The sequence below is a fragment of the Eublepharis macularius genome, chromosome 2 (genome assembly GCF_028583425.1).
Source record: "Eublepharis macularius isolate TG4126 chromosome 2, MPM_Emac_v1.0, whole genome shotgun sequence".
Lineage (NCBI taxonomy): Eukaryota > Metazoa > Chordata > Lepidosauria > Squamata > Eublepharidae > Eublepharis > Eublepharis macularius.
Genome location: NC_072791.1, coordinates 25576259 through 25586375, shown reverse-complemented (window position 1 = coordinate 25586375; position 10117 = coordinate 25576259). Strand labels below are relative to the sequence as shown.

The following is a 10117-nucleotide window of genomic DNA, read 5'->3' as shown; positions in this document are numbered from 1 at the left end:
GTAATTCCCATCTATACCTTATTTTCATGTCCTTCAAAATTTGGACTAAGGCTTTATATTTTTTCCGATCAAGCAACACCGATCTAGGTAACTCCTTCATAATAATCACCGTCTTGCCATCAACCTCCAATGGGTCTTGGAATTGCTTGCTCACAATCATTTCTTTCATATTTCTGGTTGTAAATTGCACAATCACGTCTCTTGGTAACTTCCTCTGGGTCGCAAATCTTGAGTTTATACGATACACCACATCTAGGATAGCCACGATTTCTTCTTCTTCCTTCCCCAGGTATCCAGCTAACACTTCAGCAACTTGCTCTTGAGCTGTCTTTCCCTCCATTTCCGGCAAACCGTGAAACCTTAGCTGCTTTTCCATATACTTGCTCTCTGCAATAGCCATTCTACCCCTCATCGTCCTCATATCTGTCTGTTGTGTGTCTGCGAGATTCTCCATCGCCTTCTCCACCACGTTAACTTTTTGCTGTGTTGCTTCCATTCCCTTTTTCATTTCTGCCAATTCACTTTTAACTGTCTCTTTAACTTCTTTGATCTCTTTCACCAGCTCCTGCTGGACCTTTAACGTTTCCGAAAATCTTTTGTCTAAATTTTCCATAGCCGTCTGCCACTCTTTTTTCGACATCGTGGGGCTTGACTTGCCTCGCTCCCACGAATCTGCTCATTTCCTTAACTCCGTGGCGCTTGGCTAAGTGTCCCTTTAATTTAATTTAATTCAAATGTCCCGGTTTCAAAAGGAAAAAAAAAGCACTTACAAAATCCAAAGTGCCGGGCGTCTTTTCTCTATGGTTTTTCTATATTTTTGTAATCCAATATGGCATACTTCCTCTTCTGCTGAAGCCCGTGCCCTTCCCTCTTCAAAGATGGCGATTGCCCTCTTCCTGTCTGCCTTAGGGCCGTCTCTCTCCAGCAGCTCTATCATAATTACGTACTTCCTGTTTCCCGTCTCCTCACAGCAGCTCTCGCGATGGTAGAAGCTTTCTCACAGTCTATTATCTCCTCACAACCACAGGTATGAACAACAATCCTCCAATTTCTCTAATTACTTCTTTTAGCTTAGTCCTTTTACTAATCTTTTTCTTGCCGAGTCTTCCTCTACTTTTAATCAAACTGTTGCAGTTTAAAAGTCCCCTTTAATGCTTCTTTACTTTAGGTAATTCATCCCGTTTCAAGAGATAGTGATCTTTACCTTTTCAAACGTCTTTCTGGGTTGTAATCACTGCTTCAAACTCAGGTTCTCTTTCACCTTCTTTCCTCCTACATGCTTGGGCATGTAGATCTTATGCCAGCCGTCACTGGCCCCAGAACTGCCGCAGAGATATAGGCCGACCTGTCTTAGGGTGGGACCTCAAGGGACGGGGGAGAGTCCGTTGCGCAGAACCCCCCCTCGCCCGAGATCAACGCGCCCTGAGGTACTTGAGCGTTCAAAGCCTGTTCTCCGCCTGAGAACAGGGGACCGCGGGCTTGTTTGCCCCCGCCGGTCACTAAAAACGGCAGCCCAGTCAGCTCTGCTCCCAGAGCTGTGTTAGACCTCCATGGATCCCAAACAGGAAGTCCCGAAGGAGCAGCATATTGTTAGCATGCTGCTGCTCATCTTCTTCATTATTTCCTATGGGGAAAAATGAAGAAGCAGGCTTCCTTTGCCAGGGGTGGCATTTTGCATGCAAAATGCCCCCTTACCCTCAGGGGCCCTTCTCCCACCCTTCCTCCCACCCCCACCAAGGCTCAGCCTGCTCCCACTTGGGGGGGGGCATTTCATGGCCTCCTCAAGTAGGTGCTCTAATCTCTACCACTGACAGCTGGGGGAGGCTTGTCTTGCCAGGGGTGGCATTTTGCATGCAAAATGCCCCCCAACCCTCTGGGGCCCTTCTCCCACCCTTCCTCCCACCCCCCACCAAGGCTCAGACTGCTCCCACTTGGGGGGGCATTTCATGGCCTCCCCAAGTAGGTGCTCTTTTCTCTACCACTGACAGCTGGGGGAGGCTTGTCTTGCCAGGGGTGGCATTTTGCATGCAAAATGCCCCCCAGCCCTCAGGGGCCCTTCTCCCACCCCTCCTCCCACCCCCCACCAAGGCTCTGCCTGCTCCCACTTGGGGAGGCCATTTCATGGCCTCCCCAAGTAGGTCCTCTCAGCCCCTAAAGTCCACCCCTTACAGCCCCACACAAACCCAATTCCCCCCCAGCTGCCACACACAGACCCAAATCCCCACATTAGCCCCTCACAGACCCAAATCCACCCCCACCTGCCCCACACCCATAACCCCAGGAACAGGCTGGCAAAAGCCAGCCCTCTCCCTTTGTTCCCTATGCTGGGAACTTCTAAACTCTCTTTCCCTGGGCAATTCTGCACAGCCCAGGGGTGCCACAATGGTGGGCACACTTCTGAGTGCCAGCTGGTCCCTGTGAAAGAGCACCTGAACCACAGACACCCTCCCTCAAATTCCCCCACCACCTACAGAGATGGCTGGCCAGCCAGCCCCATTGTTCCCTATGATGGGAACCAACTGCACAACAAAGAATAAAACACGAACAACACAAAATAAAGTTTTTTAAAAATTATTTTCTCCCTTTCAAAGTACAAGTAGGCAAAGCATTATGACACATTACACCAGCAGTCCCCCACACAGAAAAATTAACACAACTCACTTAACATCAGAGAATCACAAAACACGATTCCTGTCAAAAACACTTTATTTCTTGAACAGCTTTAGGTTACACAGCAGGGGGGCACACCTATCTTACCCAAAAATAACACAACTCACTTAACATCAGAGAATCACAAAAACACAATTCCTGTCAAAAACACTTTATTTCTTGAACAGCTTTAGGATACACAGCAGGGGGGCGCACCAAAGGGCATGATAGAAGTGTACTACACAAAATAATACAACCCACTTCACCGTTTTTGACAGCAGTTGTGTTTGTGTGATTCTCTGATGTGAAGTGAGTTGTGTTATTTTTATGTAGTACACTGCTTTCATGCCCTGTTGTGCCTTCCTACTGTGTAACCTAAAGCAGTTAAGGAAATAAAGTGCTTTTGACAGCAATGTTTTGGGGTGATTCTCTGATGTTAAGTGAGTTGTGTTATTTTTGTGTAAGATACAGCTGCCATGCCCTTTGGTGTGCTCCCCTGCTGTGTAACCTAAAGCTGTTCAAGAAATAAAGTGTTTTTGACAGGAATTGTGCTTTGTGATTCTCTGATGTTAAGTGAGTTGTGTTATTTTTCTGTGTGGGGGACTGCTGGTGTAATGTGTCATAATGCTTTGCCTACTTGTACTTTGAAAGGGAGAAAATAATTTTTAAAAAACTTTATTTTGTGTTGTTCGTGTTTTATTCTTTGTTGTGCAGTTGGTTCCCATCATAGGGAACAATGGGGCATCTCTGTAGGTGGTGGGGGAATTTGAGGGAGGGTGTCTGTGGTTCAGGTGCTCTTTCACAGGGACCAGCTGGCACTCAGAAGTGTGCCCACCATTGTGGCACCCCTGGGTTGTGCAGAATTGCCCAGGGAAAGAGAGTTTAGAAGTTCCCAGCATAGGGAACAAAGGGAGAGGGCTGGCCTTTGCCAGCCTGTTCCTGGGGTTATGGGTGTGGGGCTGCTGGGGGTGGATTTGGGTCTGTGAGGGGCCAATGTGGGGATTTCGGTCTGTGTGTGGCAGCTGGGGGGGAATTGGGTTTGTGTGGGGCTGTAGGAGGTGGACTTTGGGGGCTGAGAGGACCTACTTGGGGAGGCCATGAAATGGCCCCCCCCAAGTGGGAGCAGGCTGAGCCTTGGTGGGGGGTGGGAGGAAGGGTGGGAGAAGGGCCCCAGAGGGTTGGGGGGGCATTTTGCATGCAAAATGCCACCCCTGGCAAGACAAGCCTCCCCCAGCTGTCAGTGGTAGAGAAAAGAGCACCTACTTGGGGAGGCCATGAAATGCCCCCCCAAGTGGGAGCAGTCTGAGCCTTGGTGGGGGGTGGGAGGAAGGGTGGGAGAAGGGCCCCAGAGGGTTGGGGGTATTTTGCATGCAAAATGCCACCCCTGGCAAGACAAGCCTCCCCCAGCTGTCAGTGGTAGAGATTAGAGCACCTACTTGGGGAGGCCATGAAATGGCCCCCCCAAGTGGGAGCAGGCTGAGCCTTGGTGGGGGGTGGGAGGAGGGGTGGGAGAAGGGCCCCTGAGGGCTGGGGGGCATTTTGCATGCAAAATGCCACCCCTGGCAAGACAAGCCTCCCCCAGCTGTCAGTGGTAGAGATGAGAGCAGAGCACCTACTTGGGGAGGCCATGATTTGGCCCCCCCAAGTGGGAACAGGCTGAGCCTTGGTGGGGGGTGGGAGGAAGGGTGGGAGAAGGGCCCCTGAGGGTAAGGGGGCATTTTGCATGCAAAATGCCACCCCTGGCAAATGAAGCCTGCTTCTTCATTTTTCCCCATAGGAAATAATGAAGAAGATGAGCAGCACCATGCTAACAATATGCTGCTCCTTCGCTTTCTTATGGGAGGATAGGGGGACCTGCTTTGGGGGCCATAACATGGCCCCCAAAGTCCAATCGGTCTGAAACTTGGGGGGTTTTAGAGAGGGGTTAGAGGAAGGTCCCCACCAATTTTGGGCTGATTCGGTGGGAAAATGCCTCCCCCAGACGTCCGGGAAGACAGAGGCATTTTCCCATTGAAAAAGCCGAAAGCCGAAACAAAGCCGAAACAAAGCCGAAAGCCGAAAGCCGAAAGGGCTGGCCGTTTCGGCTTTCGGCTTATTCGAAAGAGATTCTTCTTTCGGCTTTCGGCTTTAGCCGAAATTTTTTGGCTTGCACACCCCTAGCCGCCAGTTTTGGGCACGAGGGGCAGCTCAAATGCTGTTGCTGATATGGTTGTGCTGCACAGTGCCCCCATTCCATGACACCTGCTGTCCCCTTTGAGCAGGAGGGGAATGGGTCCATCTTTCCCTTTCCATGAAGGCAGGAAGGTGTGTGCTGTCTGCTGCTGCTGCTTTTGGACACGAAGGGCAGTTCAGGAGCTGTTGCACATATGGTTGCTCAGCATGGTGCCCCCTATCCATGGCACCTGCTTTCCCTTCTGAGCAGGGGGGAATGGGTCTGACTCTCACCCTTTCCATGAAGGCAGGAAGGTGGGTGCTGTCTGCTGCTGCTGGTTTTGGGCACAAGGGGCAGCTCAGGAGCTGTCATTGATATGGTTGTGCCGCATGGTGCCCTCCATTCCCTGGGACCTGCTGTCGCCTCTGAGCAGGGGGGAATGGGTCCCATGACTCCTGTCCTTTCTGTGAAGGCAGGAAGGTGGGTGCTGTCTGCTGGTGCTGGTTTTGGGCACGGGGCAGCTCAGGAGCAGTTGCTGATATGGTTGTGCCGCACGGTGTCCCCATTCCATGGCACCTGCTGTGCCCTGTGAGCAGGGGGGAATGGGTCCCATGACTCCTGTCCTTTCCATGAAGGCAGGAAGGTGTGTGATGCGGGGGACAGCCTACACTACTTATTAGTAGTGCCCGTACTGCCTGCACAGGTAAGGTGTGGTGTGGTGTGGATTCTGTGGAACTGCCGTCTTCTGTAGGGTGTTGAATAGACTGCCATGTCTGTGACGGCAGGCTGGTGGGTGATGTGTGTGTGTGGGGGAGCCCACAGCTCCCTATGTGGGCACCTACCTGTCTGCCCACAATCCCCATTCCTAGGGGAACCTATGCCTCCCCCATGATGGGGGGGGGGAAGGCATCCTCCACTGCCTCAATGGCCAGCATATGAGCCTCCACTTCTACATGTTACGAGCAGGCCCCACCTCCCACCCTTGGTTCTTTACTTCCAACTTTCTAATGACTGGATAATGCAAATATTTATGCAATCCATCTGTCTCCATGGTATCTGTCTCTCCTGTCAATCCAATTCAGGTATTCCATGTATCCATGCATCCCTCTATCCTATACACCTATCCCATACAGCTATGCACCTGTCTGTCGAGAAACCTATCTATCCCATGTACCTAAACGTCCAATGGGTGAGAACTGTCTCTGCACCATGCGAGGTGTGGACAACAGTATTGGTCCCAATGCCATGATGTCCCCATCTGGTGGACGTATGTTGGTGTCTCTGACCTCTAAGAACTTTTCAACATGTTCTACATCCAATGTAATATACATTCACATTCTTAAATGCATGTGCACTTTAATGCATATCGGCAGTACCACCCACCCAATCCGCACCCGAATACAAGAGCATCTCTCTAAAGTACGTACTAAAAATAGAGAGGCTCCTCTAACTAAGCACTTTGAATGACATCATAGACACAAAAGAGAATTTCAATTCTCTGTCCTTGAAGTGATGAATCCGTCTGTTAATAACGATAAGATCTTACTACAGTCTGAAGCAAGATGTATTTTTAGAATGAATATTCTGACTCCAGAAGGACTCAATAATGAAACTGATTTTTCAGCATTTTTATAACATCACCGGTTCTTTATAACGTCAATGGTCTTTCAAGAGTCCACATATATATATTTTGGTGCAATGATTTTTATAATAAGTATTTTTTTTACCAAGAATATTTTTCTATATAATGTATTTTTATACAAAATATTGTAAATGGCATATACTATATATTGAATGTATTTATTTATTTATTTATTGATAATGGTCTTTCATTTTGACACTGTGGTAACCACATAATTAGACAGGTCGCTTTAAAAATTTGTTCTCTGCTCATGAGTCTAGAGATAAACACCCAATTAACTAAAGCAGTGCACCCCACACCGGTAACTGAAATGGTTGAGAAAGTGTCTGGTGAAATGACGTTGAGTGCAGATCACAGAGGCATGGACCTGCGCCTATGAGCATGGGGTGGGCAAAGGGAGAGAATAAGGCCTCCTGGCACAAGGAGAAAGGTTTCTTTGGCTGACTTGAGCTGGAAGCTGAAGGAGCTGAGAGCTGGCCCCTTGCAGGTGGTGGCCATTGACCACGTGGAGGCTGGAGGCCTGATCCAGGAAAGGTATGAGGACAAGCTGGAACTTTCTAAGACAGAGAGCCTGCCTAAACAGAAGATCTAAGTAAGGCATGTACAGTCTGAGGGATAGAGGAACTGTAAGAACTTTTTACCAGCTTCTTTTTGTTGTTGCCATGCTTAAAGTGAGGGTGAACATTTTTTCTCTTCAATTTTTTTTAAAAAAATTCTTAAATGCAGGTAGCTCTTCTCTGTATGACATAGACTCCCACTGCTCAACATGCTACCTAAAACAGGTGCCATGAGAAGGGGGTGGTCTGATGGCAATTGACTGATCCCCCCAGTGGTGCACAAGTGCCGTACACCATCCCTGCGGTAACCAGGTGCTGGAGAGCAGGAGACTGGGCACAAGGCAGGATTCAGAGTGGTAAGCCTGTCCAAGGGAATGGGGAGTTTCTGTCTTGACCCTCCCCACAGGCAATTCCCACAGTGGCCAAGTGGTGGCAGCAGGTGCAAGAGAGAAGGCGCAAAAGCCCCTCTGAGGGTTGGGGGTGGAGACTTGGACTGCCACTGGTGAATTCCAGACACCCCAGTAGGCAAGAAGGGGCAGGGGGGTGGAGACTTGGACTGCCACTGGTGAATTCCAGACACCCCAGTAGGCAAGAAGGGGCAGTGCCCATGGGTCAGTGGAGGTTGACACATCCCGAAAATAAGCGGCCCTGGACAATTTGTTACCCTCACCAACTGAATGTAGGCTACCTGTATAGACAGTTCGGGGGGGGGGGGCTAATTTATTGTCTTTATATCCCCACTTTTCTCCCCAATGAATGCTCATTCTGCCACTAAAACTCACTGGGTGATCTTGGACCAGTCATTCCCACACAGCCTAACCTACTTCACAGAGTGGCTGTTGTGAGGATAATATGGAGGCCAATATTATCAGCCTTTTAAGTTTGTTATGCAATGTTCACAATGTGCTTTCACCATGAACTCAATACATTAAAAATGAGGTACACACCTCAATGAGGTCTTTGAGATGGAATTCTGTGTTCTTGCTAAGTGCCTTGTTTCCCCTTTCTCAGGCATGCAGCAGTGCCAGTTTGGTGTAGTGGGTAGTGTCAGAATAAGATCTGAGAGAGATAATAATAATAACATTCAATTTATATATATATATATATATATATATATATATATATATATATATATATATATATATATATATACACATACCACCCTTCAGGACAACTTAACACCTACTCAGAGCAGTTTACAAAGTATGTTATTATCATCCCCACAGCAATCATCTTGTGAGGTGAGTGGGGTTGAGAGAGCTCCTAGAAGCTGTGACTGACCCAAGGTCACCCAGCTGGCTTTGAGAGGATGAGTGGGGAATCAAACCTGATTCTCCAGATTAGAGTCCTGCTGCTTTTAACAACTACACGAAACTGGCTCTCAAACTAGCCTCCATATAGTGGTACTCTTAAGAATTTTGCTTAGTCTCTGATAAAGACCAAAGAGGCTAGAGGAGGCAGCCTAGAGCATCACCCAAAAGTGACATTGCCCCCGAATTCCATGCTCAGTAAACCAAGGAGCTACTCTAGCACTTGAAAGAGGGCATTTAGGAGCAATCAGGACACTTGTGACCTGCCCCTGGTTATCATAGAGGCCATGCAATAATGCAGTTCCACATTAACTGGATCCTAGTTCCAATTTGCAAATAATAATGAAGGCAGGCTCCTTGGCATGTACCACATGGCAAATTTGTCTCTCCAGCTGCTTTGGAGTCCATGCCCTGGATTTAATGAGGCTGAAAACAAGCAGAGACCTTCATGCAGATTTCTCCCTGCCTATCTCCACCCAGTATACAAGTGCTTTCTCAAGAACTCCACCATGCCAATCTTCTTCTAGAAACAAACAAAACCTGAGAGAAACAGAGAGAGACAGACAGACACAGACGGAGACGGACCTTGGCATTGCAATGGTCAAAGGGAAGCTCCTGGCAGCTATGGAAGCACAGGAGGTGATCAGGGGTTTGCTGCACCTCTTGCTTGCTGTGGCCCTCCTGGCTCTTGTGCTTTACTGCTGCTACATAAAATATATCCACATGAAGTATGACTACATCCCTGGCCCTCCAAGGGCAAGGTAAGTAGAGCTGCAGGGTCCAATACTACTGCAAGTTACTGCATAAATATTAAGATAAAATGGAGGAAAAAGGAGCCCCATGTATACCACCCTGAGCTCCTTGCAGGAGACTGGAATAAAAATGTGATAGAAGAGTGTAAGCTCAGCCTCTTGTCTCCAATGTATGGATAATAATACTGGCCTACCTTACAGTTCTGTTGTAAAACTTACTAATAATACCTCCAGCACTTGCATGCATGGGTCCAAAGAGGATTAGCCCTCCAAATGCCTTTCCTGATTAGTGGGTGGTCTTATGCCCTGGTAGTACATATTCTAATTTTGTGGCCTACAGTTTGAGCCATGGTGTTTGCTGAGGTTTGCTGCTTCCTGCCATAGTAAGGATCCCACAGAAGGATTGCACACTTTATAAATAGCTTGTTTTGGAGCAGAGGCCATCTACCTACTCATAACTTTGGGAGAAAGACCCAGAAGTTGGTGCTGTAAAATAGCTGTTGGAATTGTTTTAGGGCCTCTTGGCCAAAGTTGTGTAATATTAAAATAACCATGTGTGACGAACAGGACTGGATCCATCTCCACCTCTCCTGAGAGGCAACCAATGGGAATGGGTAGAATGCTGGGTCAATCAGAGTTAAGAGTCTGTTGGAGGGGGAAAGAGGCTCTTGGGAGAGGCTGAGGGAGAAGGGTTTGAGACGCTGCTAAGAAAGGCAGCAGAAAGATAACTGGCTGTTAATCTGTCCTTTTACTTTGAAACCTTTCCTGTTCAGCCCCAGTATGTTTAATAGTTTAAAATCTGTTCGTTCCTATATCCCATCATGTAAATAAAGTTTATTTTTATTTTGTTTATCCCTGGATGGCCTGAAGTTGTTAGCTGAGGGGAAATAATACACACAGACAAACTCTCTGGTCATATTAGATGGGCCTAGTCTAAATGGTGGCAGCATATATTGAGGGTAGGGATCCCAGGTGCCTACCAGTTTATCAACTTGCCCACTGGTTGCTGGCGACCGGTGGGCGGTTTTGAACCACCTGGAGATTGCTCGCTACTG

At 48.2% G+C, this 10117-nt stretch overlaps 1 protein-coding gene across 1 annotated transcript in view; it reads left to right on the top strand.

Moving 5' to 3' along the window:
• The first annotated feature begins 8934 nt into the window (after positions 1-8934).
• Positions 8935-10117, top strand: part of LOC129324893 (cholesterol 24-hydroxylase-like) — a 52999-nt gene continuing 51816 nt past the window's right edge. Inside the window, exon 1 of the mRNA XM_054972334.1 lies at positions 8935-9071. Coding sequence (XP_054828309.1) covers positions 8935-9071 — 137 coding nt within the window. The remainder of the gene's footprint in view (positions 9072-10117) is intronic.